General features: G+C 38.3%; 1 protein-coding gene across 16 annotated transcripts in view; it reads left to right on the forward strand.

The window, feature by feature from the left end:
• The first annotated feature begins 1,254 nt into the window (after positions 1-1,254).
• cacna1bb (calcium channel, voltage-dependent, N type, alpha 1B subunit, b) overlaps positions 1,255-27,544 on the forward strand; it is a 212,020-nt gene continuing 185,730 nt past the window's right edge. For 15 of the 16 annotated variants that reach the window (XM_024298888.2, XM_036214639.1, XM_036214641.1 and 12 more), the window contains exons 1-3: positions 1,255-1,989; positions 2,991-3,096; positions 6,998-7,137. In XM_024298888.2, coding sequence (XP_024154656.1) covers positions 1,712-1,989; positions 2,991-3,096; positions 6,998-7,137 — 524 coding nt within the window. In that variant the 5' untranslated portion in view covers positions 1,255-1,711. The remainder of the gene's footprint in view (positions 1,990-2,990; positions 3,097-6,997; positions 7,138-27,544) is intronic. The other variant, XM_036214635.1, reaches the window with a different exon arrangement.

A 27,544-nucleotide genomic window follows, 5' to 3' on the forward strand; every position in this document is an offset into this window, starting at 1 on the left:
ATAGTTCAAAGAGGTCTAAAATGTAATTCTTAATTGACAATCCAATATTATACTTTAGTATATATATTATAATACAAAAATGCAGTAGATGGGCAATAACTTTATTAAACTGATTGGAATCACACATAAATTACATTTATAACACAGATTAGTGGACACATTTATTTTGATGTTATATACATCAGATGATGGCAAGATGATAACCTGCACATGCCTGCAGGACACCTCTCAGCTCTACTCAAGATCAAGGAAACTAAGCAGCAATATTAACACTAATAACAGGCCGAAAACATTTAAATTGTCTTTGTTGTTTAAAAAACCCATCAAACAAACAAACAAACAAAAAAAACTTTCATTCTCGTGCAGTACCCCGAAATCACCCCTAGAGGTCTCTTCAGTCACACCTGCAGACTAAGAAGATGTGTGTCTAATCTGTGCACTGTGAGAAACAGAGGAGAGGTCAGTAAAGCAAAAAGTTCACAATTCTTCACATTAGTACTCATTTAAATTTAGTTTTAGAAATGCTAACTTTGAGGAGTACAAATAATTTTTAAATAAAGTAATTAAAATGTATTAAACCACACCAAAAATACAGCAAAATATCTTGTATTTCCTGATTCAAAAAGAAAAATTAGCATGATTTACCTCCTTAATATCAACAATATTCAAAACTGGCTAAACGTAATCTGTGATATGCAGAAAAAGAAGAAAAAAAACTGTGAATAAACAAGTGTAGTTCCACTGTTCTTAATCATAAACTTAAAAAAAATAGCTGGAAGGAAACATTTTTCAGAAACTCAACTCAAGTGGCTGAAAAGTGGTGCTTTGTTAATAAAAAGTAAATATTTTATGCAGTTTTTGTATAAATTTGAAACAAACCCAGTGATTTAGTTCAATTTAATGTGTTTTTTTAATTGTAATCAATAGTGATAACAGGATGTACGAAGACTGTATTCCAGCATGAATGTTTCATCAGGTTGGAAAGCTGAAGTTGGAATAAACAGTTTTCCTCTTTTTGGAATTAAAATCCATAAAGAAGAGGACATGCACCTGTGGAACATCTGCAGTGGATCAGGATGGAGCTTGGGGCTTCACTGCCAAATGACTTATTTTTTGCGTGATCCTGCGGGTCTTGGATCTCGGGGGCTCTGAAAGACTGATGTGACCCTCAGGGCTCCTCTCGGCTCCATCAGGGGTTCACACGGTGCGCGCGCGCTCCATTCACCGATTGGCTCGTTTTGGTCACGTGCCCTCTTCCCTGTTCCACGGAGCACTTGTCTCGTCAGACCCCACGCAGCGCGCGATCAAACAGGAACCACGGGGCACATGCTCCGGCTGGATCTGCTGGAGACTGAGGAGCCGCGGGGTTCGATCCGTCCACGTTTGGCTGTCCGCTGATGAACTGAGTCGGAGCGCTTCAACTGGTGTTTGGATGCTGACAGGATGCGGTCGGGATCCGGCGCGGGGACCGGTTGGTGATCAGGTTTTCCCTGCTCTCAGAAGGAGCCTGCCGGGTCTCACCTGAACTTTAGGAGATGGACAGCTGGACAGGATGGAGGGAGCGCGCTTTCCAGTGAGGCCACCTCGTTCCTCATCCTTCCAGCTGACGCCAGCAGAGGTTTGGATGAAGCGCGCCGGTTGTGATGCGTCTCCCCTCCACTCCCACTGACACCCGCTCGGATTTTCCCTCTTGGATCTGTGCGTTTCCAGAATGGCTCGCTTCGCGGATGATCTTCCCAGCCGGTATGGAGGAGGCGCGGGCGGCGGAGGGAGAGGGGGCCCGGGCGCCGGGAGAGGGGGCGCCCGGGGCGGCGGCGCTCCGGGCGGCCAGAGGATGTACAAGCAGTCCATGGCCCAGAGAGCCCGGACTATGGCCATCTACAACCCCAACCCCGTCAAGCAGAACTGCTTCACCGTCAACCGCTCCCTCTTCATCTTCCGCGAGGACAACCTCATCAGGAAGTACGCCAAGCGGATCACAGAGTGGCCATATCCTTCCTGAACAGGTGCAGCAGGGGCTGAGGAGTGCGCGCGCACCCCCCCAAAAGCCTGTTTGTTAAGTTTAGTTGCATATGTTCCCTTCACGCCCTTTATTCCTCTGCGCGCAACGCTGACCGCACCTGTCGCTCTTATCTCAGCTCCGCGTGGCACGCGCGCCCCCGGAAGCTCCGCGGCGCTGCTCTCACGTGCAGACAAGTTCTTTTGTTTAGCAAGTCATTCACCCTCTCAGGAATTATTGTTAAAACGCATCATTTTTGCAGAAATCTGCGTGCGTAAAAAGACCCCTCCCCAGTCTCTCTGGAGCACATCCATACTTCTCCTGGACGTGCCCGCGTGCGCCGCCTCGTTGTCTCTGTCCGTGGTGCTGAACGCGCCCACGCTTCTGCACAGCAAAAAAATAAATAAACAGACCCCGATGTTTGAGTCAGGAAGTGACGGTTCATCACCAAATTCAACCAAAACCTTCAGCTCGCTGTGCGGAAAAATGAAAATACAACTCAAAGTAAAATAGAAAACAAAGGCTGCAAATGCAGAGACTCTGTGGGCAACAATCACAACAAGATTATCTCTAATCAAATGAGGTGGTTATCATTCCATCTGTGCCTCTCTGGGCTAAATTGAACTTCCTGATAACCTTCTTACCCAATAGAAAGATCAGGAAAATCCAGGCTAAATAATCCGTTTTTTTATGGAAATTCCTGATGTTTTTTACCGTTAGTGTCTATGCTAGAGCTCATAATCAACCAGAATGATCCAACCCTTAAAAATGGTTGAAGGATGAAGCTTCATCCAGAGGATGAGGAAGTGCTTTAGTGGACAGAAGGATCAGAGTTTGATGCTCCTCACTCTCAATGTCTGACTCAAACACTGGAAGTCTGGGATCCTGCTTTACAGCCTAGATTTGTTCTTTACAATTTCTTCTTAAAATCAAAGTGGAAATGTGTTCTGTTGAATGAAATGTTTGTGCAGCTTCTCCTTAACCCTCACACTCCCTTTGAGTACATGATCCTGGCTACAATCATCGCCAACTGCATCGTCCTGGCTTTGGAGCAACATCTACCAGCTAGTGACAAGACGCCGATGTCGGAGCGCCTGGTGAGTTCACAGCTTTCCCTCCGTTCGCGTGACGGATCCGTGCTCCTCCAGCTGCTGCTGAAGCAACAGTGTTTGCTGCAGAGGCATGAGAAACATTTCTTATTTTGATGTTGAAACAGTGGGATGTGGGGGGAAAGCTGCTGCTGTTTTGACTTATTTTAGCAGCTGGGATGTAATTCCAGACTCTGTAAGCAGGAAAAAAAGAGAAGGTGATTAGTCCGGATACAAAGGAGGAACAGGCCTCCTCCTCATCCTCCTCCTCCTCCTAATGCAGCGAGATGTCTTCTAATTAGAAGGGATCGCCTATTATTGGTGAAGCGAGCAGCTGCTGCTGCCGTTCCTGGAGAATTCCTCAACCGTTTTCCAGATTTGATGGTGGAGGATAAACTTCCAGGTTCCTGTTTTCTCCACTGACGGCTCGTTAGGTTTGTCTGACCTTTAGGCACGCCGGCCGGCCTCCTTGCACCATCAGCAGTTGTCTGTTTCAGCTCTTTCTGGCTCCTCCTGCATAACGTATCGTTGAATGTTCGCAGCGGCGAGCGAAAGGTCAGGGTTTTTACAGCGCTCAGCCTGTCGACCTGCTTCTGTGTGGTTGTTTATGTGGTGCATGTGCAGTCTGGAAACAGAAGGGTCCAGGTTTGCTCTCTCCACATACATTATTGTTCTACAGCTTCTGGCTGCATTTGTGGTCAGTAGAGTGACCTTAATTTCTGAAGATGTCCAGTTGTGGGTTTTTTCATGTTTTGAAGTCTTTGAGGGATAAAAACTCTGAAAATTTGGGTAGAAGAGTACTATTCTCATATTGATCAAAATATACAAAACTTTTACCTTTAAAGTCCTATTTTTTCCACCTGAGAGAGGAAAATACCTCTTTGTCACTACAGCACTTTTGAAGGGTGATTCACTCTTTCGTCACCACAAAACGACTTTAAAGTCCCACTCTGATAACCTTTGATCTATTTTCAAAGCATTCCCAGTCTTTTTTTTTTTTAATTATGATTATGCCGTGTTTAGAAAACATTAAAAAACTGTCGTTTTTTAGGACGTAGTTTCTGCAGAGCAACAGGAGTTCACTAGAAATCCCCCTCCTAGTTGTGGGTTTCCCCACTTCCCATTTCCTGTCACCCATCTATTTACACTCTCCCTCTAGCTCACAGCCCCTCACACCCACAACCTAACATTAGCAGTGCAACAAAATGGCGAGTAACATCAGAGCTATCCATGTTTAGATTCTGATTCCAGCTTAGACGAGGTAAAAACAGACGTCCACACATTATGAGGCAGCAATTAGGACTTGTTTTCAAAATAAAAGCACATCATAAAGCTTTCTCTTTCAAGGTTTGTCATTTAATTGTCCTTTTTTACTAAAGCTTATTTGCAGTAAAACTTATAGTAAGACAAACCGTGTGTGTTTGTTTATGTTTTAGTCCACTCTGTCTGATGTAGTATTTCAGAAAAGCACCTGTTTTAAATCATAATGTGCCTCTTCTCTGGACCTGTCTCCTGGCTCCATATGTTAAACACTCTATCACAAATTTGGGTTTTATTCTTGAAAGTGATTTTTAGCTTGACCGTCACATCAAGTGATGAAGCAGAGCTTTTTCCATCTGAGGGTTTTATCTGCGGTAAAACTAGGGCTGTGGATCATTGCTGAGGTGGCGATCCGATTCGATTCACGAATCAAGCTCAACGATTCTCGAATCAAACGATTCTTACTTTTTAATATAATGTTTATTGCTATGTGTATGTCTATTTACTGGATGGATGAAAATTGAAATTTTTTGTCTTTAATCATCATTTATACCTTAATTCAGAACAGGAGATCAGAATGAACAACACTGATTAAAAAAAACACAAAGATTCAGGTAGAAAGACATTTTGTTTGTCATTTTAAACTTTTTTGTCCATTTTCTGGTTCAGCAGTAAAACAACATAAAAATGATTAAAATCACTGCTGTTTTGGATCATTTAACAACCTGAAAATGTTCTACACAGTTTTCTATCCTCAAAGTTCTTCAATATTTTACATATTACATATTGAACCTGTATGAAAAGTATTTTTCCCGCAGCAGAATCAGCTGATTCACGTTGATTACATCCACCTTCCAGCAGCGCGAGGCTGCGTTTCTTCAGAATAAGCAGGAGTTTCATTAATTGTGTTGAAGAGTTACCACAACCAAAAGAATGAAAACACTGGAAAAGCCCCGATATTAAAGTTAATTCATTGTTTCAGAAGTTATGTCTGTGAGCGGAACTTCAGTCTCAGTTTTTTTACGGAAAAAAGCTATCGCTAGTTTTACTTTGAAAACCGGAAGCTTCATCGTTACGAAGATGCGTCACTTCCGGTGGCCGTGGTACCGCGACTTTTTCGGCTTTGTTTTAGCCCGTAAACTTAAAATCCTACATTAATCTGCATTTCAGAGCAAAAATACATCGTTCCCAGATGATATTATGATCATATTTTACTACAATTTACTACATTTATAAAGATAGCGAATCAGCGATCTTGGACGTCGCGAATATCCGTACTCGAATTTTCTAGAGCAAATCACGAATACCCGAGTACCCGGATACTCGTTACAGCCTTAGGTAAAACCATTTTTAATTCTACAGTTGCATCCCATATAAGCTTTGGTAAAAATAAAGGAACAATTAAGTAACTAACAGATATGGAAACATAGTGCTTTACTCTGTGCTTTTATTTTGAAAACGAGTCCCAAATGCTGTTACTCTAATGTGTGGACCTATGGTGTGGACGAAAGGGCGGGCTTACTTGACACCAGTCGTACACTCGACCTCACAAATAAGCTTTATTTCAAACTGCATTTTTAAATATTAAATTTTAAATATAGAAATACTCAGAAATAAAATTTAGGCTTAATGTTTTTTATGTATGTCTTCCATCATCAGAAAATGCTACAAGAACATGCTAAAAACACAATTTTCATCAGAGTGGGTCTTTAATGTCTTCATCTTCTCCACTAAAGCATGTCCTGCACTGGCTCTTGTAAAGATGAGCACTTGTTTTGTCCTCTCCTCGCGTGCATTTTAGGAGCTTCTTTTATTTGTTTTAAAACATTCAAATGATCTCTGCTTTCTGAACGTCTGCATCCACATTCTCCTCCACCGTACTTCAAGTCTGTAGTTTAAATCAAACGTTAAAGTAGAGGGGGTGTGGCCTTCCAACAAGCTCACTCCTGATTAGTGAGAGTGGTTACTATAGAAATGATGATTCAGACTGATGGAGACCAATCAACGTTGTCTGGTTCCAATATGGTGACGAGTAAAAAACGGCAACTGAACTGATTTGATAATGAGACTGGTTGCCATAGAAACGTTGACTCATTCCGATTCAGACCAATCACTGTTAACAAACAACTTTTACATTCATATCACACAAAAAAGAAAGATAGTGACTAAATTTGGTTGGAGTCAGAAGTAAAGCAGTTCCTATTGGTGATGTCACACTTGGTATGTCCAGTTCTCATATACAGTCAATGGTGGGATTTTACTGTTGCTTTTTTTTATTCTAGCCATTTAACTTTTATTTGCTATTTTGATCAATCATTTATGGAATTTAAAAAGGGTTTGAATCATAAATTGTCGATTGCAACCTCAACATTTTTGGATGCAGTTTCTGAATTTACTAATTTTCTTGTAAGTCTCCCTCTGCAAGATTCAGTCAGTTCCTGATGTTTTGCTAGTTAACAGTTTTTTGAATATTTAGTTTAGTTGTATCTGCTGTAAGGCAGCTCTCCATTCTGTGCTCATGTTAAACTAAAAAGAATCCTCATGTTTTCTGTGTTTTTTATACAGACCTTCGTCCCCTTCACCTAATGCTTCATTGCCTCTCAGAAAAGAGATCTTCTGTGAGTCTCATGCTCCCTCTGTTTCTCTGCAGGACGACACAGAGCCCTACTTTATTGGAATATTCTGTTTTGAGGCTGCCATTAAGATCATCGCCCTGGGCTTTGCTTTTCACAAAGGCTCCTACCTCCGCAACGGCTGGAATGTAATGGACTTCGTGGTCGTCCTCACAGGGTGAGTCCCTGGCCCGCCGGGTGTCGATGCCGGTCTTGAGTGGTTTCTGCTCTTTGTGAGACGGCAGCTCAGCGGAATCACCGTCTCCCTGCTGCTGCCTTCCAGCGCTGACGTTACTCAACAAGTAACTGGAGTCTGTTCTGGATAAAAATGATGTGACGGCCTCTTTGGTCTTTTCAGTTTGTGTAGTACGCTGCACCGCCAGGACAGCCTGTTCACTGACAGCACTCTGTGGCGAAGGGCTGAAGAGTTTCTTTGTTGAGTAACCGTCCAGCTGTCACATGAAGAAGTGATTTGAACCAGTTTGATGAGGGAGGCTGTAGCCCGGCGTCTGTGCGGTCATGATGCACGGGCTGGGAAGCGTATACTGTCCAGGTGTTTGGGTGTAAAAGCTGAATGATGGAACAGATTGTTCTGTCCTGAGCCACTCCACCCAAACAACTGTCTGCCACCATAAGCAGAGAGCAGAGTTTGTGTCACGCTTCAGTCGTCTGCTGAAGATGAGTCAAAAAGCTGCTTTCCTCTTTAGCTGTTGCCGCTTTTAGGCAGTTCCCAGACAAAAGGACTGTCTGGTAAGTCCATGTTTATAAACAGGAATATGTCATTAGAGTATTGCTGCTTATTGTCTGTGGAGCATTGACTGTACGTGAGAACTGGACAGAGTGTCCCCCTTCCAAACAGAAAGTACCTGTTGGTTCCAAGAAGCCAAAATCCCATAGACTTCAATAGAGAAATAAACAGCTATTACTCAGTCATTGTATTAGTTAGTACAATCATTCTTGATACTTTTTCAAAATGTTCTTGATAATTCTAATAATATAATTATGTCAATTAATATAAATAATAAATTTTTCCAAGTCATGCATTAATTTCTGATAATGCACATTTCAGAAAGCATTATCTTGCGGTCACTTACAAAATAAATAAATACGAAATCAATTATTAGTACTTTAATCTTGTTTCTTTTCCCATTAGTTTAAATAGATTTTTTTCAAAAATTGGACAATTGGATTGTGTGTTATGTTAAATTTGATCACACCAATGTGATAACACAATTGTGGGCTGTGTTAAATATGATAACGGCCCGCTCAGGGACCTTCATATTTTCATATTTATTTTATTTAAAAGGGGACAATGCAATTTAAAAAAAAAAAACCACACGATAAAACGGGACAAAACATGTTTTTTAAAAAAGACAGAATTAGCCAAAAGGTTAGTTTTCGTCTGTGGTCCACTGGCCATGATGACAAAGAAAGCAGTAAAAACACTAAGAACTATAAAAATGTACAAATGACATATACTTTAAAAGCTAATAAAACATGGAGTGCCCAATAGCTGCACAATAAAATTCAATAAATACATTACAAAATTACAAAGAATAAGACATCACAGTGAGACAAACATTCACAATGGCTATATCTTTAACGCCTGCAGGAGGAAGTGTCAACAAGCCGTTGTTTCAATTTTTTGTGAAACTGTTAGCTCAGTGGACATTTGGTCGAGCGGACGGACAAGTCACACCAAAAACTCTAAAAATGGGACCCAGTGGCTCAATGATTCAGCCGGAAATAAACCATTTTCTATGGGTGATGTCACACTCACTCGGTCCAGTTCTCACATACAGTCTGCACTGTGGACCATCTACTTGTTCAAAGAAGAAAATTCCTTTAATGTGAATTTCCACAAAGTTAGTTATGGGTTTGAAGATGTTGTTTTCAGTCTCACTTCTGGTGGGTCAGAGGAACATCTCCAGAGTTTGTTTCAGCCACAGTTCCGAGTCAGAGCTGTGAAGTTTTCAGCACATCAAAGCCTCACGATGGTTACCATGACTGTAGAGTCAAAGCATCAGATGAATCAGTTCAAATGGCAACACAGCTTGATAGAGAACTTCATAAATGTTTTTTTCCTCGTTTTTGGATTTCTCTGCAGACTGTCAGAAAGGCTGTTGTGGCGAAGCAGCGTTTTGTGTTGTAGTGTTGTTGTAGTGAAATGCATCACACATGCGCTTCCAGCTGAAGGAACCAAAGTGAAAATAAAGGAGCTCTTGAGTTTTGGCTCCTCATTGCTGACACAGCTGGATACAAATTGGCCATTATGTTGTATTTGTGTGTGAACGTGTCAGAGACCTTTTGGTAACTAGGCAACCACAGAAGATAGGATTTCTGTAGGACTTGTGCATATGCACGAGCTGATTTGTGATCTGTGATTGTTTTTCTTTGTAAAGATCATTCTGCCTGGAGGAGACACATCCATGTAAACATTACCTTTTCTCTGTGCGTCTCATCTGGTGACCTGGTGTTCTCGGAGCTGAAGCGACTCAGCTGAGCTTTGTTTGTCAGAAAGGTCATTTGCAGGAGAGGATTTGTGATCACAGTTAAGTGCAGTTGAAAGATTAAAGGAGGATTAAAAATGTTTGGATAGATAGAACGTCTTTCTTCAGTTGTTTGGAAATTCACAAACAAACTGGGCCCTGCTTTACATTTACTTGACTCTCCGTGGCATTTAAAATTCATAAAAACATCACATTAAAAATGCTTTTAATCAATGGGAGGCCCAGGAGCATTTATTGATCTTCTGGTCAGAGATCTAATGAAGCATTTGTCTTCAGAAGATTTAACCGAGACTCGCAAGAAGGAAAATAACTCTTCTGAAAGTGAATCAGTTTACAGTCCACATAGAAAGAAATATTTCAATTCTGTTAAAAATGAGAAATGTCTTCATTCTTGGGTTAATTATGTGGAGACAAGCATCCGATCCTAACGACGGGCTCTAAATGATAGTGTCGCTGGAGGCAGCGGCAGACCTTTAATCTGTCCTGATCAGGCATTAGTAGCCCCTAATAAGAGCATAAATCTGCCCCAGTCGCCAAAAGCTTAATCAATACAACGATGAGCTGCTACTTTCTAAACACAGAGCCTGTGTGAGCATCACATGAGGAGAAAAGGTGTGGGCGGGGCATCCTGACGCCACATCTTCACAGAGACTCGAACCGTCAAAGTGCTAATCCAGAGGAAATGCAGCCAGTGGAACTGAGGGTTCTGTACCTCATCCAGACCTGCTGCTGCCAGCATCAGGACCACATGGGTCCGAGGAGGATAGAGAGTGGTGGTGCTGAGGCAGCCGTAGGACGAAGTGACGTCACAGTTCACTTTTAGGGGTTGAAAAGGATCATAAACGTGTTCTCAGTAAACTTGGAGTCCTAAAATATAATATATAAATACAAACATATTTTCTGAAAGGTTCAGGTAGAAAATGGACAGAACAGCATATTCTATGGAAAACTGCTGAATCTTATGTAATGTTTACCTTGGTAATTTGTTACATTAAAAATATTAATTTAAATCAAATAAAAATGTTGATTTGAGTAACTCATAAACCCAAAATCTTAACTTGCAGAAACTAAAAAATGTAAAAGTACCAATTTTACAGAAGTTTTGTGAATTGATCCAGTGTTTCACTTTTTCAGTGTAGAAAGTCCATTCATCAAATAAATAACTTATAAAGACACAAAATGGATTTTATTGTCATGGAACATTAATTATTTACTTTAAAAAAACAGATTGTTTCATAAAATCACATTTTTTGGATTTGCTATAATTGTTTTTTTTTTAGAAACCTTTATTTTTACATCATTTCCCCAAAATGCCTTATTTTAATCAATACAGTTTAGCCAAAAAGTGTACTTCGATGACCTTTTTCAACAAAAAGACTTTATCTGTAAACCATTTAAAAGTGGGTGGGGCTTAAAGAAGTCTTCCAAGCATTTGATCACATAAAAAAAGAGACAAGTTATGTTTCAAGAGAGCTTTTAGTAGATTTTAATAATTTTCTTACTACATTTTACTGTTTTTATTCATTTATTTTTTTTAATCATTATTGTATTTTATTACCTTTGTGTTTTTTATTTGATTTTATTCTGTTTTTGTAAAACACTGTGATTCTTTTAATGAAAAGTGCTATAGAAATAATTCCATGTTATTATTCTATTCTATTCTTAATTGTATATTTACATTTTTTATTCTATTCTATTCATAATTTTACCTTTAAACTATTTTATTCTATTCAAACAACCAATTAGCACTTAGGCCCCACCCACTTTTACTGACAGGAAATCCTTCTGCTGAAAAGGGTCATTATAACATGACTACGTCTTTTGAAATTACAAACGTAATTACAAAATTACAAATGATACAAATTTGTATCACTACAAAATGATACATTACTAATATGTATCATTTTATATAATTTATAATTCTAAATTGCTGTTATCGAATATTCAGCTCCTATACTTTTGTATCTTCTAATAATGAAATATATTTATTTGTTTGATTATAAAGTGTTTTGTCTTTAATGAACAATTTTCATTCTGGAGCTTCACAGAACTCTTCCTGGTGGACTAATGCCACATGCGCCCTCATATCTAGAGAGTTTGGATGTTTTGTCGTGGCAGATGTGCCTGTTTTTAGGGCTAAAAGTCCCGACTCGCTCCTCTGAAAGAACTACAGCTCAGTCGAGTGATGGAAGAGGAGAAGCTGAGATCTGAATCCACAAGCTCCTCATTTTTTCCCTCTTCCCTGCTGATTCATAAAAACTGTTGCGTAATGTGTGAAACGGTCCGCTTACTGAGCTGTAAACACGCTGACTGTAAGCTTATCTGTTTGGAAAACTGACAGCATCTGCAGAAAACCTTTAGATTTTCACTGAAGCGAGGAAGCAAAAGACAATCAGAAGTCCAGAGAATCCACAATCTCCTGAACCGTCTCCACGATCCTAACATCACACACGTCTCTTTGAAATGAAAGAGTTTCCATGCTCTGACCGTAAAGCTGAAAAACTGGCTTGACGTGTGATCACATGACCTCTCATTGTGTGAATTCACTCACAGAAACACAACAAAAGAGTTAAAGATGATCTGAATGCATGTTGTTTGAACAGGAAGTGAAAGGAAGCTGTTATTGTTCAAGCTTGCAGATTTACGACGGCCTGGAGCTTCTCTAAAGCTAAGTCACAGTCATGAACAGTTACAAACCCCTAGACAGGGTGTAGCATAAATCGGGGGCTCGTCCGGGATTTCGATTTGGTGTTATTTTGGTCTTGGTTCACCCTAAAGCATTTTGCTTCACATTTCTGTTATTATTTTTTGTTTTTCTTGTACATTGTAAATTATTTGACATTATTTTGGTGTTTTTGTTTCACATTTTATGAGTTTACATGTATGTTGTGCTCCTCCGATCCCTTAGACTGATTAGGGGCGTAACACATATGGACACCTTCAGGGACCTCATGAAAATGGAACGCACCATTGTTGTGTACGCGTATTGTGAAGTATTTGTTAGGATAGTATAAGTTACACACACTTGTGACATATGAGTGATGGATTTGTAAAGTGTCCTTATGCTATCAGGCTCATTGCACACAGTTTGGGGGTTGAAAAATAAAAATTTGGCCTTGTGTTGTTTGCATTTTGTTTAGGTTTGCCAATATTTGGTAAATGGTAAAAACCGTATTATACTTGTAGAGTGCATATTTCTCCAGTGGAGAGATCATTCCACCTATTAGGGCAGTCAGAGTTCAAATGAAACGCTCCTTTCTAAGATTGTGTGTTTTTAGTAGGGATGACACGATCTAATCATGGGATCTGAAATTGGACCTAGTCACATGGTTGATGACTCGATCCAAATCAGATGTTAGTGATGGGGTAAGATTATGATCAGGGCTTTATATTTAAATCTTATTATTCCTGATAAATGTCCTGCTGGAAGTCTGTATATCATTAATTGTAACATAAATTTCGAGCATATAATTACTTTTTTTTTTTTGTTAATAAAAACAGAAAATTCTGTTAATTTGCAGATGTTTCAAACCTAATTTTGTTTACACAAATTCAGAGTTAGAAAGACTTCTCCTAACTGTTTTGGTTGTTTCTCTGAAATAAATCAACTGAATAAGTGAAAAAAAAAATCAAAACAGTACAATGCTAGTTAGAGCAGGAAAGGCTAACAAATACAGTTCAGTAAAGCTAGCGAGATATTCTCAGATTTGGACTGCAGGGATCAATAACTTAAAAAAAAACCTTGTAAACGGACAGAAATTGTCTCTTTCGTGTTGCTTTAACACAAACAACAACCTACAAACGCATTTTAACAGAAAAAAAGATCAAGTTTTTGTTTCTTTTTAATGAGAATGACAGTTTGCGGGGGAGATGATTTAACCCCTTAAGACCTGATTCTCTTATTTCTCTTTGACAGAGCCACAATTAAGCAGAATTAACTACTGTGGGAATAAAACCAAAACTGTTGAGAGGTTAAAAAATGATCCCACATTCAATAAAAAACAAATAAAAACTAATACATTTTTACAATAAGATGATGAATATTCATCATCATATTTATAATACAGCAGTAATTTTCAAAGACATTTATGATTTATATCAGAATTTTCAGAGATATGAATCAATCTGATCGAAAATGTTCAAAGATCCTAAACTTTCTCACATGACTAATTTTCACCTATTACAATTATTTTTACTTGATTTGATGATGTTGAGAAATTGTTTTTTTTTTTTTTTTATTGTGAAGAGTTCTATAAAAACATCAATAATCATGTCTCCAGGTTTGGGTTTAAATGATTATTATTAAAAGGTTTTCCCGGTACAAGGGGGTGTGTCTGTATGACAGCCGCTTCTGCTGTGTTTCTGTGTCTCTGTGGCTGAGCTTGAAGGTCTCATATTAACCTGAGGGAAATAAAAAAAAGGGAACCTTTTTTATTGTTTTAATGAGGCTGAGCTTCACAGCATTGACGGTGGCTGTAGTGCAGAGGTAGAGCGGTCGACCTCCTGATCAAAAGATCACAGGTTTGGTTCCAATCCTTCCCGCCCATGTAGACATTGCTCCAGGTTGGTGCCAATTGAAGCCAGCAGTGTGAATGGGTGTGTGCATGGATGAATGTGACTGAAAAGCACTTGAGACCTTTAAGGAAGGCAGAAAAATTACTATATATAAGTATACACTATTTATTATTTGACGTTTACTTTTTGTTGTGATAAAAAGGATGTAAAGAGAGGTCTCTTGGTGAGTTGTGGCTGTGCTTTTTTTGTGTTTTCTTTTTTTAACATACGAACACTTTCACATGTGAAGTGCACTCTGAGAACAATACCCTCTCTGTCATTTTCCGAGAACACACCAGAATTTGGTTTTCATTTTTCAATCTGCATGTCTGATTTGAGAGCCCCCGCCGGAAGATGCCGGCCGGGCAGTCGGTGCTTGTGACGACTTCAAAGTTGTGGTGCCCTTTCATGTGTGCCTCTCCGGCGGTGGGTCAACACAACAGGAGGCTTCAAAGTACAGTTGCTAAAGAGAGGGGGCCATTTTAGCCTCTGCCCCTCAACATGAATAAAATGCAGCCTTTGAACTCTTGCTAAAGTGCTGCCCTGTGATCATGTCGCTCTGCCCGCGGTTGTGTTTTTAGTGGGTGTACGGTAGGTAGGTGGGGGTCAGGTTTTGATCATTTTCTGATTTGTGTGTTCACGTCTTACAGCTCTGTGAGCTTAGTGCAGCATACCATCACATTTGAGGACATCCATGGACCCATAACTCCAGTATTATATGAAAGCATGGTATTAGTAGCATCAGATTATTTGTTTTCTGAAATCCTAGACAGGACAAGTTTTAAAAGAAAATAGAGCATTAAACCATGTTTTTGATTCAAATGGTATAATGTGTACCCGTGGTGCAGTGGGCTCCTCTTTAGGTTGCTGTTTGATCCCTGCATGCAGTGTGTTTGAACACAGTGTCGGGTCCTCAACAGAGTCACATCTAACCAGCTCAGAGGCCACGCTGTAAAAAATGTCCTCCTCAAAACAAGTCAAAAATACAGATGACAAGATGTTTTTCAATTTTTATGAATGAAAAAATCTGCCAAGTAGTTGAAGTTTCTTAAAATTAGTTGTGATGTACTGCTCTTTTAGGGCTGTTTATAAAATCTCAAAATTAGCGATAAACGTTAATTTAAATGTGGGTAAAACACCCCTTTAAATGAAATATTTTGTCTTATAATAACTGAATACTAAATGTAATTCGGCTTTTCTTTAAGTGGGTATTTTTGAGAAACTTTTCCTCCAAATATATCCTAGTAAGTGCTCCAAAACTAAAACTATTTGTTTTATAGATTAGGAGGATTAGATTTACAGCATAAACGGAATATTAACGTAGAAAGACTTATGTTGCAAGAAAAAAAATAATATTTTCCTTTTTTTCTATTTTCTCTCTTTCAAGAAAAATTATGTTACCAAAAAAGTGTTTTAATATGGTTGCTGGTGTGTGATCCAGAAGGTGATATTCTGGATCCACTGACATATATGGGTGGTGACCCGGCAGCTGTGAGCCCTCCCTGACTCCTCTTGCTGGGGGTCTTGCGTCTGCAGGCGACGGCATCAGTGAGTGCTCCACTGCTGCCGTCGTGACGCAGCACCCTGGTACCTGCGCTCCTTTGCCCGCAGGAGCACAGAGACGCAGCGTCACACTCTCTTCTCACATGCACACTGTCAGGACTCGAACAACAAGCCCTTTTGGTATTGATCAAACTGGAGTCATTGTGTGACCTGCAGTTTATAAATCTTCAGCACATCGCTGAAAATGTACCAACAAAGACTAAATCAAGAGTAGGATAAGCAGATACTCTATGTATATAGAAGCAGACTGATGGTTCAGGGGGGCTTCAGAAATCAAATAGTTCTTATTAATGATCATGTTTGCTATAATGACTGTTCCTCTCTGTCACTTTCATGCCTCATAAGCTGCAGTGCTGCCTGTTGTTCTCTCCGCTGTTCACTGAGCAGAATGCAGTCGGTACCCAGGCTTGACATCAATTTGGTGAAATGAACTGCGGTTAAATTTGGAGCTCACTCCTAACATGATCACACTGGAAATGCACCGACACTGGATGTCTCTTTTTGTGCACAACAAATGTAAGAAACAAACGGGCAGAAGAAGTCTTGTGCAGACGGAAATAAAGGTTAAACCAACAGTTTTTACAAAAATAAATAAAAAGTGGAGATGGCTGAATGATAATGTTGCAGTTGTAGCTTTCTGAGTCATGCTGGATATTTGACAAAGTGTGAAAAGCTGAGGTGTGCATTTGCATATATATATATATACTGTATATGAACAGCTTTTTTGTTTCTAATTTGATTCTGAAAGAAGTTTTATTTTGGAAAACTACTGGATTCATCCTTGACGTTTGAGTTGCTCGGTCACGTGTTTTAAATCTGCTACTTTCCTGAAGCGCCTGCTCTGACTGCTACATTGAAACCAAACAAGCAAGATTAAGAAAAACAAACATATTTGGAAAGTTTCTTTTCACAGAAGAGTCAGTGAGGAAACAGATAAAGAGCCTTTTACTTCAAAGTAAAAATAAATCTGCATTTAACAGACAGTAACCAGGAGTTTTTACTCCAAATATGGATTTATTGTGACAGCCGTTACTACAGACCATAATAATAATGCATAAAGTTTTTCAAACTGTAGATTATTATTAATGTGTCAAAAACTTCAGTTTCAGTGACTTTTTTTTGTTTTTTTGGTAATTGTCTTAAAAGTTGGACGAGGCTGAAGTTAGCATCTGATTTAGAAATCCAAGGTATCAAAGTATCGATTACCATACATCACCAATTTTGGTACTGAGTACTCTATTAAAGAATCAATTAATGATTGAGAAAACAAAAGTGCGTGTTTCATTTCTGGGTATTTTTGGTGAACAGGTGAGTCAGTCTTTTGTGTTGAAGCTCCTCCCACTTTGCTGCAGCTGTCACGTGACCAGAGGAGCCACGAGTAGTTCATGTTACCCTTTACATCAACACAGCATGACTTGGCATGAGCAGGTGGAGCTGGTGAGATACCTGCCCAGAAGCGCAATCATCTCAAACCTGTACATGTTAATCAGTGACGGGTCGTGCTCCAAAGCATCGACTCTAAGAATCTCTGCCTGGTAGGGAGTTGAAAGAGTCGACTCTCAAATAATGGGAGCAGATTCTTTACTTTCTTTTGTCTGTTGGCTCATACTTGATGCATATTGCAATCACCCATACGTCAATGCTATAGATGTGATCTGAGGTCCTGCAGCGCAAGCTCAAATATCTGAATATGGTAGAATCAACCAATCAGAGACTCAGCTTTGGGCACATGATGAGTTCAGTAACTCGATCAGCGGGTGGAGAACATGGCGGACCGATCCAAGTGTTCTCATCCTGAAATCCCATCCATTTTCTTAACCTGCAGTGGTCTTCAAATGTTTAATTGTCAAATACAAAAGTTTTGGTATGTATCTATTTATCAGATCTACATTTCATGTATTTAAATCTAGAAAATTAAAAAAAAGAAAAAAATTCTAGAAATGAAGAGAAGCAGAAACATTTTATGAACAATGTTATATTCAAAGTCAAAGTCAAAAGTCAAAGTCAACTTTATTGTCAATCCTTCATATGTGCTGACATACAAAGAATTGAAATTCCGTTTCCTGCTCTCCCAAAAAAGACAATTTACAACATAACCAATAAAAATATAGAGAAGGCATAAAATATAGAGAAGGCTTAAAAATATAGAGAAGGCAATAAATTTAAATTTACAAATGTAAATGTACAAATGTACAATAGATGGGGGGTTCATATTCCCCCTTGTTTAATTCTTTAAAACAATAAATTAAAAGCTTAAGTAATAAAAAGTAATCATAACAAAAGAACTAGCACGCCAACATTAGATTCAAATATTAAACAAAAGAATAGTTTGTAATGGAATAAATGGGAATCGAACGAGCTGATTCTTAACCAGGAGTCGAATCGAAAGAATCGACTCCTGAGATATAACCGAAGTGCGCATCACTAATGTTAATATGTTCATAAACACAGATCTAAAGCTGTAATGACAGGGGAGACTGTTTTGTTCTTTTAGTTTTTTACAATAAATTACATGTATAACGTTTGTATTTTGAACGTTTTTATAATGTTGTTATCTGACCCATATTTGACGGTTTGTTTTAAGAACTACTATTAATATGTTTAAGAAAAATATTCCCCAATAAAATATGTTATCAGTAATTGGAAATTGATATCTAATGCAAAAAGTAACCGGTATGATACTGAATCCCAAAAGTGTGTCATCGCCCATCACTAGTTAGATATTTTAGCTTCAGTCTGACAGTTATGGGAAAATCCACCACATTTTAATGATTCCTACACCAACTCTAGTGAACAAATACAGTTTATAAAGCAGCTAAAGATATTTTACAGAGCATCACAATAATCTTTACAGTCAAAAGTTAGAGGAAACGGGAAGATAAAGAAAGATTTAAAAAAAAAAAATCGTACTCCAACTTCAGCCCTGTCCAGGATAGTCTGTGAAAATATTGTCTGATTTTAAGTAAGATGAGCATCTTCATCCTTTAGATCAGGAGTCTGCAACCTGGGTCTCCAGATCCACATGTGTCTCTTTTATCTCTCCATGGAGGCTCCTTGGATAACATAAGTTAAGTCATGGAGACTGCTGACCCAGCCATGTCCACCATCTGAGTCAGCAGCTCCCTGATAATGTCTGTCTAACCAAAACTACCTAAAGAAACAAATAAACAAAGCTTGAAAACTAAGACTACCAAGATCCAACCCCAAACTAAAATAACAAAACCCAGCAGTATAAGACTGCTGAGGACAAAGAGGGAGAAAGAACAAAAAAGAAAAATAAAATTAAGAAAAGCATTTTTTTAAAAGTAATGATTACTTAATTAGCTTTTATTTTATTTAGATTAATAATAATTAATGCATTGACTGAGGTGCACATAGATGATAAACTATGTAAGTTTTTACATCCAGAATGAACAGATTTTATATGCAAAGCTAAACTTTGGTAAAAAGTTTGATCTTTTATGAGTTAGAAGCTCATATTATCTTGTGCTGCACAACATTGGTTACTAGCTGTTCAAATCTGCACTGAGATGATCCTGTTTGGCACAGAGCATCTTTTATTTTGAAAATATGTTATTTGAGCTACTGTCAAGTGTAAAAAATAACAAACAAAAAAAACGTTTTAAGAGATGTTAGGTTCTTTTTCTATTTTTGCTTTTTTCATGCAATAAACAAACATAATTCATGTTTATTATTAAAAAAAGAAGGTAATGAGTGCAAATCCAAATTTCCTAAAGGCTAAAGTTAGACTATGTGGCTCCGTCTAGGTTTTGATCAGTAGAAAATGAGCCCAAATGGCTCTTTTACTGTGAAAGGTCGCCGACCCCTGAGCCAGAGTCTTCGTTGAAGGTTTTCTGGACCAGCTGCACTGATGTGAAAATGTGTTGCTTATTTCCATTAATAATGTAAGCGTTCTCAAACCTTTCACATCATTCTTTTCAGATCAATCCAAAATCAATGCTTTTGATCAAGATAAAAGCTCATCTAAAATGAAAAAGACTAAAGCTGGTTTGTGATTTAGCTGAATTATTTCTTTTCTTTCTCCAAACCTTTCTTCACATTACAGCATAAGCAGCAGGTGGGTAGTCCCTATGTTAATCTGGAAATAATGAACTGCTTTTCCATCACTGAAGGAAAGATTACAACAAACAGAATAAAACATGTGAAGTCAAAATCAAAACAGATCAGCCATAATCGAAAGGGAGTTGATAAAAAACATTTTAGGTTCTGATTTTTTAGGATCTTCTAAGAAAACCACAAGTGACTAATCTGAGCTCCAACCATGAGCAAGCACCTCATTTCCATTTATGAGCACAGAGATCCTCAGTGACTCCAACCAATAATCCAGCTTTCATCCGCTGCTGACTGAACGCCTGCATGCTAGGAGGCTTTGCATCCCGTCCAGTTATCACACTGACATATATCTGGCAGGTTTTTGGCGCCATGCTCACATTTTGCATCATCTGCTAGTAATGTGGCAGGCAGCCCTGAGTAAAAGGCGGCGTGGCTCATGATACTGCTGCTTTTGAAGAAAAAACGTGACTTCATTTGGACTCAGTGGGAAATTGGCGAGCGCTCAGAAATCCCATTACACAAACATTGGTGGAACCAATCGGTGCCAGGAACAGGCGTGAGTGAGCGCACGAGCGCTCATGCATGTCTGCAGACATGAAAGCACGTCCACTGCAGGACACGAGGAGCTGATCCACGGCTCCTTTGGTGCTCGCAGACAAACGCTTTGGCTTCACAACTGCAGCTCTGGGTGGCTGAAAGTGATGCTTGTGGCTTCCCGTAGGCAGAGGAGGTTGACTGCAACACAGCTCATGCAGCAAACTGGCAGGTTTCCGTCCTCACACATGACTCAGTCCAAAGCTAATTACGAGCAGTGTTGTTGTCTGGCACACAGGAGTGGTTGTACGGCTTTCCCAACAGCATTTTGCATGGAGAGAAAGGAGCAACCATGTTTGCTCTTTTTTAACAAGTTTGTATTTTCAGATTTAAAAAGTGAAATGGGCAACTTTTTTTATTTTCTATTTTTTATTTGATATTTCTTTGAGGCATTTTAGCTCCAATTTGGATTTTTGTATGGAAGACTCAACTTGAGGCCCAGAGAGCTGCAGGAGCAACCAGCTTCCACCCTTCACTCACATTCACATCAGGAGTGCTGAAATACTCCAGAACATTACAAAGTCTAATACATGCACTCACAGTCGCTCTGTTCAGAGAATTCATTCACTTTTCACTGGAGCATTGATGCCAGATCAATTTCCAGAATCAATTTGATTCACCAGAACCTGAATTGATTCTATTCCAATTTTTTTCTTTTTTCAATTCTTTCGATCCTCTCAATTCAATTGACTTTTGAGTTTACACATTTAGACACAGCTGTTTAGAAATACATTAATAATCTACTGTATGTTTTAATTATATTTATATTGATCAGATACAGTTCAAATACTGTCAAATGTATTAGTGAAATAATGAGATTGTTAATTGTATACAGTGTTACATGGATTCTCTAAAGCAGAACCTCACCATAGGTTAACAACGGCGCTGAATGGGAGTGGCCTCCGTTCTTCTGCGTCCAGTGTGAACCAGGCGTAACACTTTAATCCAGAAGAAAAAGAAAGTATAAGAAAAAAAAGGTTACTTTAAATCATATTACCTTAAGTGTTTTTAGAAAATTCATGTCTGTGAGTTTATAAAGATGTTAATTTAGTTAGAAATGTATGTTTACATTGACCAAACATTAGCATTAGCCATCCTATGGGAAATTCCATTAAATGTTAGCTTTAAGCTAGTGGACTTTAACTTTATGTACAAGATCAATATTTTTATAGATCAATTATTGATCTATTAAGCTTAAATTGATTCAAATTGGTTTATTGATTTTAACAACTCAATTGTAAATTCAGCACAGATGAGGAAAATTAACCCATACATGGATCTATTTGTATGCACATGGATTCATCAGAATGGAACAGAGCTTGTGGCCTGCCCAGGATATTTTCTGTCACAAATAAGATCGTTTTCAAACACAATTTTCTCCATCTGCTCCTGATTCAAAGCGATTTGCAAAAAGAAATACTCAAAAATTCAATTTCAAGGTAAATGTACTTCATATTTGTCCTCCATCATCAGAAATAATGCTAAAAATACTTGTCAAAAACATCAAATATACATTTTTTAATCAAAGTGGGTCTTTGAATTCAGGTGCACATGAAGTCACTGAAATGTACTCTGTACATCACACTATGTATACAATATGTAGTACTTTTGTGTACGTCAGCCTCAGAAGCCTTCACTGCTTTTACCCTGGCACTACTCCCAGCTCTCCCCAGGGGCCTTTCACATCAAGAGCAGAGAAGAAACCTGGAGATTGAATTATCTAACCACATTCTGCTCTCGGCAGGATCCTGCCCTACACTTTTTCTAAGTTCACCTGCAGGCTTTGTCAAAAGTGTAATGGATGACTCGGCTGTCTCTTGTTTTTGTATTTTTTTTTCCTTCTAAAAGGGCTGAGAGTGGCTTTCCTGCAGTCCCGTCTCTGCTCCCAAACGTCTGCGTAATAAAGTGAGTTGTGGCACAGAGAGAGTATCTCATCCCTGCTGCCTCCAGCTGCGTTTGGATCTTTGCTTGTGCTGCAGCCGCGCTTTCCTCCCTGTTTTTGTTTTATTAGATCTGTGAGGATGGGGCTGCTGTGGGCCTGCTGGTGTTTTGTCTGTGGAGAGCCTCTTGACTCTTCTCCAGCCCAGAGAGCTCCTCCACTGTGGAAGAAGAGCCACACACGGAAGGTGTGGGACACAACAGAGGCAGTCTAAAACGAGGACGTAAAGAGAGCTCCAAGGATCAAAGTGCTGAGATTAACTATCACAGTAAACACTTTTCTCAACCTCCTGACTTCGCTGGGAAAGAGCATTTCAGCTGAAGTGAAGAACGAGTCACGTGTGTTCTTGTCCTCCATCTTTCCTCCACTGACAGAACAACAGGTGTGGGAGACTTTTGACCGGGCGGCTGCTCCAGCTTCTACAGACCCCCCTGTATGTGTCTGGTTGGAAGGGTCCTGCTGAAGGTGGGGAGGCTTTGGGGGTCTGTTGATTCGACACTAAAACACCTTATGTTACCTAAGAAAACTGAGAGCATCTATAAACTGTGATTTCCTGACAGTTCTACGGAAAACCATGAAAACTGAATATGACGACAATGAAAAAAAAATAGCTAAGTATAAAACAGAAGTGGCAGGACTACGAGTTCACTTCCTCCCTCTCTCTTTAAACAATCAATCAAACTCTACAGAGCATTACAAATTTTTATGACAATTTCTTTTAAGTGTCAGAAATATAAAATATTTTTTTCCAGTTAAACTCATGGATGATCTTGTGTCTCTTTGGATCACTGAACCCACTCTCAGACACCTTTGAGCATTCGTTTCCCAGGTGAGTTCAAATAAAGGAAAAACTGCTGCAGATTCCGTTTCACATTATTAAGCAAATCATCATTTTCAACCAACATGGGAAAGAAAAAGGATCTCTGCTGCTGAAAAACCTGAAATAGTTGAATTTCAATGACTTCTGGTTATTTACTGTACTAGAACAACAAAGCTGACAGCTGAACGCTGTTTAAAGCAGTTTTACGTAAATAATTTAAGGTAACCTAACCAATTTTAAAGTCGATTTGTACAAAATGTATTATACTAATGTCCTACCTGGCTGTATTTGTTTTCCGTCTCAGATCAAATGTCAGTATTCCCCCTACAGAATGCTCCACAGCTGCTTCCCCAAAATCCTCTGGATGATATTAAACCAGTCGTGGATTAATTTTCTCTAACAACCCGGTTAAAGTTAGATGAAGGTTACAAGTACTTCAGTGAATGCTGCCTGTTTGATTATGAAGGTAATAAACATTTTCTTCTTCTAATTTTTGCTAATGCTAACGCTAGCTTTCCTCGACAGAGACGTAGATCTGCAGAAGATCTTTTCTGACCAGTTAAAGTTGATTATATTTCCAGTTTCACAAAATCACTAAAATCAGAGATAAATTAAGACAATTTCAACATGTCTTACAGCAAAGAACAACGAATAATTATTGTGTTATTTTCTGATGTAGCTCCTCTTTGCTTTTGCTCTTAACCGTGTCTGATCCCTGCAGGATAATAAAGGTAAACAAGGATAAAAATAATGTGTGACCATAAAAAAATACTCCTATTAAAAGCATTCCTATTTTTACAATAATTCCTTAAAATACCTGAAGAGCAGCAAATACCTCTTATTAAAACAACTACATATAGCCTTGCGTGCGGTTAAAACTCGAGTGGCCAACATGCAGCGATGTGCATTTTACCTGTGTCTATTACGTGTGTCAACATGAATTTACATCAGTTTATGTGCTGATCGCACTTAAAACACATGTGAATAGCATCAAGCAACATGGAACAGTTAGAATAGAATCTGCTCAAATGAAAGCTCGATATTTTCAATAGAACCTCCAATATTAAAGGAAAATTCATATTTGTATTTAGATTTGTGAACGATCTAAGACAGGAAATGAAAATACAGGACATTCATAAAATAAATATTGTACATTTTCTTTTGAAATTGGTAAGGTTATCTTTTATTATTTATGTAAAATTGTGGTAAACAGCATTCAGTTGTCAGCTTTGCTGTTTTAAACCTGTAAACTGGAAGTCACTATTTATATTTTTGGTTGCAAATTCACCAAATAATTATTTCTAGATTTTCAGATTCTATCAAATGTTGTGAAACTTTGTTCTATGTAATAATAAGGAATATTTTAAGGTTTTTAAATTTGGAAAAAATATTGTTATCTATTGCAGTGTGTTCAATCAACCCAGGCTTGAGCCAAGTAAAAAAAAGAAAAAAAAGTTTCTGTTCTAGACAAAAAAAAAAGAACATTTTGAGTCATAGGAAATCAAGGGTTAAAAAAAAGAAAAAATTCAGAGGGGAAATTCAAAATGTTTAAAAAATTACTGGAACAGAAAAACGTCCATAATATTAAAGATAAAAATATGAAATGTAGAATTTGCACAAAAAAAAACTGTTAAGTTGTCTTATTCTGAACATATCTAACTAAATAAAAGTGTAAAGATGAGCTCTCAGCTGAAGGCGGATCTGGTGAGCACCTGAGTATTTCCACCATCCTTTTCCAGTGGAGCTGATGAACACGGCATCCTTTATCAGCCCTGGAAGCAGCACATTTTGAATCTGATCCACCAATAAACATATGGATCTCTTTGCCAGAGGGCCCATCAGCACACAGACTCCCCTGACAGCTGCTCATCTCTTCTCTTTTCTTAGATCCTTCTCAAGAACTCTGCTGATGGAGAAGCTATAGATCTACATGGTCTGTGTCTCTCATGGTTGTCTTAGTATTTGGACACATTTTACTAGAACTTTCTCTGCTTCAACCATCTCATAAAATGTGGGATAAAGGAGTTCGAGGCAGGACAATGTTTTCTGTTGTGCTGTGAATATTATTTATCTCCTGTAACCTAAGAATAGTTTCAGAAGACCTCAGGAAGGTCATGCCTGCTGACATTTATGCTGCTTTACAAAAAACATGCGCGTTAGCCTGAAGCGTGGAAATTCCTGTGTAACCTTTGCTAGTGGTTTGGAAGCATACAGTGTTTCTGGATCACACGCTTCAGTTCTTCGCTTCAAACGAAGACATAGAAGAAACATTTTTTGTTTCTGAACGATCTGAAAGTCCAAAAGTGTCCACTTTATGAGTTTTATTTAGGACTGAGAGAGTTTTGTGTTTTCATTTCCTCTTGATTCGTGGAAATGGAAGTTCACCAGCACAGACCGGAATTACATTAGAACATTGGTTTCTTGGTGACGTCCGTGTGCGCTGAGATGGTAAAGTCTCCTGGGAAACCCGGAGTGTTGTGTGACTCCCAGAGGATTGGTGGCGAGTCTGGCTAATACTGGAGTGAAAATGGGAAGAGGAGCAGGCGGACCTCAGAGGAGGAGGAGGATGTCCTCCATGGAGATCCGTCATGATTGCACTTTCCCATTTCTCCAAGAACAAACCAGCTGCATCTCTGTTATTATGTCCTGATGGGTGGACCTGAGGAGAATCTAATCTTACGAAACAGAATTTTGAAATCTTCTAAAATGTTGGTTGATACAGAAATAAATCTAAAAGTTAATTTTTTATTGACAAAATCAATCGGAAGGCTTCTGTTTAAAACCTTCACTAGAGGAGAAAAATAAAAAAAAAATCAGTCAAGAAAAAACATAAAAGAAAATCTAAAAATAGAAATGATTAAACTGTGAAAATTACAATTTGGTTATAAAGTAAAATAAAACTAGAAAAGTTGCATTACCTGTGATAAGGCTTGTGTGAGTGCTTTTTGCTCAGTGCTGAAACAATTTATTTTGATTGCTGAAAAAGAGCACAAAGAATTTAAAGAATTTTGTGGAAAAAATTGCAAACTACTGTACCAACAGTACAAGCATGAATGTCCTGAAGGTGCTAAGTGCACAAAGTTTTTGAAGGATTTTGTGAAAAAAACTGCAAAAATGTAAATTGCATAACATTTATGAATACCAGAAATATAAGCATGAACATCATGAACATGCTGAATGTTTTAATACCAATATTGGATTATTGGATATGTTTCAAAGTGCACAAAGAATTTGAGGAATTTCTTGAAAAAGTTTGTAAACATTACAAAAAACCTGAAATTACGTCAATTGAACGAATACCAAAAGAACAAGCAGGAATTTCCTAAACTTGCTGAATATTTTGATACTAATACTGAATAAGTGTCAAAGTGAACAACAAATAAGAAGAATTTATTGAAAAAAAATCAAAGAGATTGCATAAAATCTTAAATTGTGTAAAATTTATGAACACCGGGAGTACAAGCATGAAAGTCTTGAACACCTTTTGACACCAAATTTGCATACAAAGTGCACAAAGAATCAGAAAAAATTATTGAAAAATCGCAAAAATTGAAACTTCCAAAACTTGTACATGGCATAAATACAAAAAGTACAAGCATGAATGTCTTGGACATTTTTTTTTACAAGTTTATACAAGATAAAAAAAACCCTATTCATTGTCAATAGGGCTAAAAAAACTGAAATTTCATAAAATCTTAAAAATGGTAAAATATGCAAAAAACAAAAATACAAGCAGGATTGTCCTTAATGAACTGAACGTTTTATTACCAAGATTGCAGAAAGGGCTTTAGTGTGATTGAGCTTTTACATTCCAAAAAACTTTTGGATGTGGAAGTATGGAATAATTAAGAGACACAGGATCAAAATAGTGTGAATGCTGACAGACAATAAAAGAACTAGATCCTGGGATAACTATTTGTTGTAGCAATGATATCTAGTCAAATATAGTCATTCTCTGAGCGTGACGGTTTAATGCTTGTGCGCTTTTAGTGAAGTGATGTCTCCTGGGAAAAAAGCACACAAACAGCATTTGTATTCAGGTGCGTTTCTGTTTGTGATCCTCTGGAAAGAAGATTTTTTACATTTTAGGATATTTGTGTCTTCAAATGACTTTTATTTGTTTGGATTGTGTCATTGTTCTGACATGAGTCTGCACATACACATACCCACAATCACACGCACACACACGTACTGACACACACAAACAAACGCATGAATATCCATGCACAAACACACAGACTCACATGGACACTCACAAATTCTCATGTGTTTAATCCTTTGACACCTGAGATGCTGTTGGTGACACTTACTGTAAATGACACACTTTAACACACCGTAACGTTACAACCGTTAACATTTTCTCTGCTACAGAATCTGCTGGAATTACATCGATCATCAATACTTCAGCTCCAATGTTAGAAAATAAAATTTAAGATCAAATCAAGGAAAATCAACTCTTTCTTAGCTACTTTAGGTAGGATTTGTATGTTCACTTTGTTAGCTTTATGGGTTTTTTTTATTGTTTTTTTTT

The sequence above is a fragment of the Oryzias melastigma genome, linkage group LG12 (genome assembly GCF_002922805.2).
Source record: "Oryzias melastigma strain HK-1 linkage group LG12, ASM292280v2, whole genome shotgun sequence".
Classification (NCBI taxonomy): domain Eukaryota; kingdom Metazoa; phylum Chordata; class Actinopteri; order Beloniformes; family Adrianichthyidae; genus Oryzias; species Oryzias melastigma.